Source organism: Poecilia reticulata, chromosome 11, assembly GCF_904066995.2.
Source record: "Poecilia reticulata chromosome 11, P_reticulata-male-v2, whole genome shotgun sequence".
NCBI classification, from domain to species: Eukaryota; Metazoa; Chordata; class Actinopteri; order Cyprinodontiformes; family Poeciliidae; genus Poecilia; species Poecilia reticulata.
Window position 1 is genome coordinate 11,300,313 of NC_088840.1, and position 6,545 is coordinate 11,306,857.

General features: G+C 39.1%; 2 protein-coding genes across 3 annotated transcripts; one reads left to right on the forward strand and one right to left on the reverse strand.

The window, feature by feature from the left end:
• Positions 1-437: 437 nt before the first annotated feature.
• gngt1 (guanine nucleotide binding protein (G protein), gamma transducing activity polypeptide 1) lies at positions 438-1,385 on the reverse strand. 2 transcript variants are annotated; one of them, XM_008421733.1, is made up of 3 exons: positions 1,277-1,385; positions 1,055-1,153; positions 438-916 (listed from the first exon to the last, which is right to left on the reverse strand). In XM_008421733.1, the coding sequence occupies exons 2-3, from the start codon at positions 1,148-1,150 to the stop codon at positions 791-793; spliced, it is 222 nt and encodes a 73-aa protein (XP_008419955.1). In that variant the 5' UTR covers positions 1,151-1,153; positions 1,277-1,385; the 3' UTR covers positions 438-790. The 2 variants fall into 2 exon arrangements, with proteins under 2 accessions (XP_008419955.1, XP_008419956.1); XM_008421734.2 differs by having other exon boundaries at positions 1,254-1,331.
• A 2,469-nt stretch (positions 1,386-3,854) lies between these two features.
• Positions 3,855-6,234, forward strand: tfpi2 (tissue factor pathway inhibitor 2). The gene is made up of 5 exons (XM_008421735.2): positions 3,855-3,996; positions 4,149-4,319; positions 4,731-4,910; positions 5,023-5,196; positions 5,564-6,234. Exons 1-5 carry the CDS (start codon positions 3,921-3,923, stop codon positions 5,644-5,646), a joined length of 684 nt encoding a protein of 227 aa, XP_008419957.1. The 5' UTR covers positions 3,855-3,920; the 3' UTR covers positions 5,647-6,234.
• Positions 6,235-6,545: the final 311 nt, after the last annotated feature.

The following is a 6,545-nucleotide window of genomic DNA, read 5'->3' on the forward strand; positions in this document are numbered from 1 at the left end:
TCTATCTATCTATCTATCTATCTATCTATCTATCTATCTATCTATCTTTAGATCTATATTGAGATAGATATAGATATATCTGTATATAGAGAGCTCTATCTATCTGGGGGAGATGTATCTCTCTATATACAGATATATCTATATCTATACAGAGATATAGATATACAGAATACTGCAATTTGTGTGTCCTTAGACTTGAACTTCAAAATTTCTGTACAAACTAACTTTTGTAAAGAAAAAAAAATACAAAAGTTAGTTATGTTTTTACTGTCCAGGAATAATATCATCATCAGCTAAACAATGAAATTTTCATTTCTTTGATAATGCTACAAATGTATATAATGTCCATAATGCTGATAGCATTATGACGAATGTGTTACACATCTCCTACTGTAGGTTAACTTGAAATACCCCAAAGGTAATCATCACAGAGACAGTTTGAGTTATCAACATGCACGTTTAATGACAGTTGCTTCAGTGCATGAAACAACACACAGGCCCGTTTACTCAGACTATATACATCACATGAGAGGGAAGCATTGTTGTTGGAACTCGTTCAGAGCAAAATCTCTTATTTATTGCATCTGTTCAAAAGGTGGAAATTATAAGGCTACAAATCTGTCCCCCCCCAAAAAATGATAAATTAATTTACAGGGTAGCTCGTGCAGTTGTATAACTCCTGTCTTTATCGTGTCCTTCTAGTCTTCTCAGTCTGCAAATCCACTTTACAAGGGGCGGGAGAATGTCCTTGGGTACTAATCTGAGATAGGAAAAGCTCCTCAGGTCCATTTCAACAGATGACACAGCCACCTTTCTCCTTGAAGGGGTTCTTCTCCTCTGAAATGCCTTTGACGAGGGTGTCCTCCTCCACTCCAGCCTGAATGTACTCCTTGATTTCCTCGCAGCATTTGGATGTCTAAAAAGATCAGACAGATATGTGGAAACGCGAGTTTATATTTTTTCTAATAAATGAATTGCAAGCTTGTGTGTTTACATTAAATTCATCATCATGCAGAAATTATAAGTAGAAATGATAAGGGTAATAAAAACTTACCAACCACCTCTCAAGCTTTACTTCAATTTTGAGTTGGTTCACTTCCATCACAGCCTTGTCCTTGTCCGTCAGGTCCTCCACATTTATGACTGGCATTCTCTGTAAAAGAAACGAAAAAGTTCAGCCAACCTGATGGTCACTCAACATGACAAACACGAGATCTTGGCTTGAGGACATTTCAGCTACAGCATAAGTCCACCTGTAGGAGAAGAGGGTACTCACGAATGCTCACAGGAAGCGGTCCTTCACCACCAAAATCCTACTGAAGAATCCCTCTGCTCTCCCTCAATCTGGGTTATAAAGTAATCCGCACCAACATTTCTAATCTGCTAATCGGATTAAAACAAGGGCCCACTGAATGATCACACCAGTTATTCTGGAACAGCATCAAAGAAGGAGAGGATTCCTCACAGGTGTCTGTTTGATCAGTATTGATGTAGATGCACTTAAATCTGTAAACTGTTTATTACAGACCGAATCAAAATTTGAGCTTGTTTGACCAAAGGTTCCTCACAGTCAGATATATGGGGTAGTGGGTGGTGTTTATGTATTAGGTCATTTTGATAAGACGGCTAATCTGTATTTAGCCCTTACCTGTCAAGGTGGAGACGTGTCATTGGTCTGAATATGACGGCATGGCACTTTTTCATGTCACATCTAGCAGCAGCTAGAGTATATTAAATTAATGGTATCAATAAGGCCAGAAATAATAAGTTATTCACTTATCCATTCTCTTTCACTTGTTCAATACGGGGTCATAGGTGTTACAGCTCATTATTCTCCAGCTCATTCTGGGGTTCGCAAGGTGTTTCCAGGTTCAGGAGGGATTTTCTGAGTCTGTCCTCAAGGTGTTCTCCCAATGGAACATGCCAACAAAAAACTCAGAGGGGAAGGGCCAAGAAGGCAGACTGATTAGATGCCTAAACCACCACATCTGACTTGGTTTGAGTGGAGGACCAGCTCTTCAGGTGGAAAAGCTACTCATTTTATCTCTAAGGTTCAGTTCAACCATGCCGTGGAGAAGGTTTGCTTCAGTCATTTGTATCTGGGATCTGGTATTGATCCATATCTCATGACCACAGTTAAGGGGAAATTATGTCTTCTCGTTTATTCTCTTTTTTCTTTACTATTCCAGACCAGTTATGAGGCCCAAATATCTCCCGCTCCATCCAATCATATCTCTTGAACAAGACAGCAAAGCAATCCACCTTTTCCCAGCCTCAGACTTGGAGGAGCCAAATTATCCCAGCTGCTTCACATTCAGCTATCAGATGTTCCAGTTCATGCTGAGGGTCATGCCCTGAAGATGTCAACAGAAACATATCATCTTCAAAAAGCAACAAAAGCAACCAGAAACATGCTAAATTGGATTCCCAGGATGAGTTTCTATCAGTAAAAGGTATAAGGTATATATATCAGTATATATATATATCAATGAAAGGGGCACAAAACCATTATACTGGTCCAGTTATGTCATGCTACTACTGGCAAAATGCCTCAAGGACATGGTTGAAAGCCTTTTTCAGTTTCATAAGACATATGTGACCTGGAAAACCAGACCCCTATGATCCCAAAGCCAACTCTGCAAGGGTGAAGGTCTGGTCAACAGTTGTATGGCCTTGAAAAAAAGGAGCCATTCTTGTTTTCCTGTTAAATCAACAGCTGGTAGAAATCGCCTTTCCAGCAACCTAAAAATGTACTTTTCCAGGGAAGTGTTGGGACCACAACCCTGTTTTGACACTTTATGGGTGTTGCCTTATAGCCCTACACAGACCCATCATCAGCCATTACTTTCTCATAATGTCCGATTCTTGGTCAATCTCATACATTTAATGCAATCTTCTTCCAGGGAAGTTTTCAGCAACTTCATTGACCTCTGCCATGGTGATGACCTCACCTCCCTTGAGGACACGGTAAACTGAACTTCTGTCAGCAATATCACAGGCTGGTCATTTTGCCCTATTACAGTTTCATACCTTTGTGGTTTTGTTGGTTTTGTTTTGACAACATACTGTATGACTTAAAGTAGTTTCCTATATTCTGCTCATAATTTGTTGTAATGAAATGTAATTAATATCAACAGGAGGTCTCAGAGAGTTGACAGGACTATATAGTTGTCATTCAAGAATGTATGAGAGATTTGAGCATCTAATGGTTTATCTCAGGATATGTGAAAATTATTTCCCTTTTGCTTTGTCAAAACATGAGCACAAAATGACTTGTTAATGGGTTCCAAATGGAATTAGGGGGGAAATTAGGTTTGAGGTGACAGTAGCGTCAAACTGATCAGATTTGACAAGTTTTTAATATTGACTTTGAATGGTAATAAATAGAGTTGTGTATAACTAGAGTTTAATTGGTGAGGCAGGACATAATGTTTCCTTGAAGGAATGTTTGAATGTGGCTGCAGGTGACAAGCAAGTGACTAAAGTTCATGCAAGGGTTTGGGTGACAAAGGGCATCAAGCAGGTGCATACGGGACCTTTACTTCTCAGAGTATAATATATTAATATTTAATATGTATTTTAATATTTGGAATTAATATTTCTTATTATCTTAATAATAGGCTTCTTATTATTATTATCAGTGTCCTTAGACAAAACCTAATTTAGAACCTACTCAGAGATAGAATTTTTTTCTCACTTCGGTTGAATACAGCGTTAGTCACAACTTTAAGCAAATATTACCACATAAAATGTCTCTTGTGTCACAAATTTATTAACCACGAATTTCGCCTGGTTTGAAATGAGTCACAACATCCGACCCCGCCCTTCAATTCCACCCCCCCGCTTTGTGGCTATAAAGCCTGAACTGAGTGGGGTGGTCGGCACTGACAGAGGGGAAAAGACTTATAACAGCTCGCACAATGGAGTTTGCCTTATTTGCGTTTTTTACGCTATTTACATCGTTTTCCAGTAGTCTGGCGTTGTCGCGAAATAAAGGTAACATATTTACCCTGAAAGTTGAAGTTTTAAAACGATGTCTGTCACGTGACTTATGTTGAAGCGAAAGTGTCCGTCTATTTTTATTTATTTATTTATTTATTTATTTTTGCATATTGGCGCAATAATAACTTCATGTTGCTTTGTTCTAGACGCATGTCTGCTTCCAGTGGAAAATGGTCCCTGCAGAGAAGAAATCGAGCGCTATTACTACAACACAGTTACCCAGAAGTGCGAGATATTTTATTATGGAGGCTGCCAGGGAAATGCCAACAACTTCAAGAGTTATCAGGAATGCCAGAAGACATGCTTCAGAATTCCAAGTAAGCTCTCTTATCATCGTAAGACCACAACGTAATTTGAAACTGTTAACATGTATGAAAAACTGTTGCGTATGAACAGCTGCTCTCAAAAATCACAATTTCAATATGTCTTCTGATTTTAATGTGAAAGAACCTCATAAAATTAGTAGCTGTTTTTTTGTTTGTTTGTTTGTTTTTAATGAAACCCCCATGTGTGTTTCTTGGTTTAATCCAGATACCCCTAAATAAATTACAGTATAACCAAATGCCTTCAAAAGTCACTTTTGGTTGTGATTGCGCTTTCTATAACTTTCCATAAGTAAAACCTGCAGAAATCCTCACATTACTCTTTTAGTAAGGTATCTGATATACCTCTGTAGTTCTGCGATTTAAATTCTAAATAACCCTTTCTTTTCCTACTCTTCCTTACAGAGATTCCTCAAATCTGCAGGTTTCCCAAAGAGGTGGGTCATTGTCGTGGCCTCTTTTCCCGCTATTTCTTTAACATGACCACTATGCAGTGTGAGTCCTTTTACTACGGGGGATGCGGGGGAAACTCCAATCTCTTTGAAGACCTCCCCTCTTGTCTGGAGTACTGCAGTCCCAAAAAAAGTAAGATTTCATAGATTACATACATACGTGTTCCCTTTATTTTTTTGAGCAGTATATATATATATATATACAATTGGCAGCCAACTCAATTCTGTTTGTATGTGTTTCACAGATATTCCTGTGCTCTGTCTGGGCCCTCTGGACAAAGGGAAGTGTTCAGCCTCTATAACTCGGTACTACTACAACACGGCCACCAAGATGTGCAAGGAGTTTGTCTACTCGGGCTGCGGAGGAAGCAGCAACAACTTTGTGTCACGGCAGAGCTGCGTGGACGTGTGTGTTCGAGGTGTGAAAATGTGAATTAGCGTCACGTGTGTTGGAAGTTTCACCAGCCACAATTCAGCTTAAAGCATTTATTAGACCTGTGCTCTGGGTTTGAATTCAGTCAGAGGGAAGAAGATCAAAGTGAGCTCAGATGATTTAACTATCAGTAGGGTTTAAAAATGCTCAGTATCTGAAAACATCCTCTCCTTGACCTCCAAAATCAAATCCTAATGCCAGTTGTTATCACATGACCTAGAGAACACCAGACAAAGCTATCTCTTGAGAGGTCCTGTTTTTCTAGTTTGGAGGTTTAGAAAGTCAGCTATCATCAGACATGTGAGCTACACTAACAAGATCCTGGACATTTTCTTTCTTTTTTTTAATTTCAGGACCAAAAAGACACTCAAGCCACGGGAAACTTCGGCGCTTGAGGCAAAACAGAAACAATCACCTCCCGCTGCACCAGGTCTAAAAGGCCTGATGTCACTCAGGAGTTCACACTTGGACAAGTCCTCAACGTTTGTATTGAGCATGATGACAAGTCGTTTATTTTGTTATAGAACGACTCGTCGAATGCTGTGTATACATTTTTTACATTTCTATGTGATTTTAAACACAGGTTTTCAATCATACTGTGCCAGCCAGAGGCATAAGTGAACTGAGCGGCCGCATAAGACCTTTAAAACTAGCGGTCAGCTCTGTTTTAATTGTCATTGTATATTTGTTGGTGGAAAATATACAACTTTGCCACTGACGTCTGTTTCCTTTCGGAGCCACAAACTAATCACAAGCTATGCAGATGACAATATGCTTCTTTTCCTGACTGTGAAGGAGTAAAAGAATCTCGTCTCCACGATTTACTTACTGCTATTTATTTGGTAAATAATGTCACCTGGAAATCAAATTCTTTGTAGGGTCTCGGACTGGCTCTCATGATGGTCCATCACTGTTCCTAATTATGTATTTTGCTACATTACAAATGAAAACTGTATGTTATGTATGTAAAGACATTTTTATGGCTTTTTTTTTTTAAATAAAATGTACAGATTATGTTGAAGAATTCTGCTTTCTCTTGGATTTTTACTGATTCTGCTGTTTTAAGCAAAAGATTATACTTATTTGGTGCCCGAATAATTAACAAACTCTAAGCGTGGGAATTAATGATCATGCTCTGTCACGCAGCGCTGCTAGCACGTCAACAGAAAGAGTGTCTTATTTGAGTCGGCCAAAAAAAAGAAAAGAAAAACGGGCCTGGCTGGTTTCTGCTCTTTCTCTCAGTCGCTTTCACTTTTATCTCCTTCACTAATGCCGCTGTCTCCCTTCCTTATCAGGTAATACTTTGCAATGCACTCGAGCCCGTCTCTGCCTGCT

What these genes read in the sequence shown, in the direction of transcription:
- tfpi2 (XM_008421735.2), top strand. Translation starts at nt 3,921, where the DNA reads ATGGAGTTTGCCTTATTTGCGTTTTTTACGCTATTTACATCGTTTTCC. An exon ending in GGCGTTGTCGCGAAATAAAG is followed by an intron (nt 3,997 to 4,148) that starts GTAACATATTTA and finishes GCTTTGTTCTAG; the next exon opens with ACGCATGTCTGCTTCCAGTG. An exon ending in CGTGGACGTGTGTGTTCGAG is followed by an intron (nt 5,197 to 5,563) that starts GTGTGAAAATGT and finishes TTTTAATTTCAG; the next exon opens with GACCAAAAAGACACTCAAGC.
- gngt1 (XM_008421733.1), bottom strand. Translation starts at nt 1,150, where the DNA reads ATGCCAGTCATAAATGTGGAGGACCTGACGGACAAGGACAAGGCTGTG. An exon ending in TAAAGCTTGAGAGGTGGTTG is followed by an intron (nt 917 to 1,054) that starts GTAAGTTTTTAT and finishes TGATCTTTTTAG; the next exon opens with ACATCCAAATGCTGCGAGGA.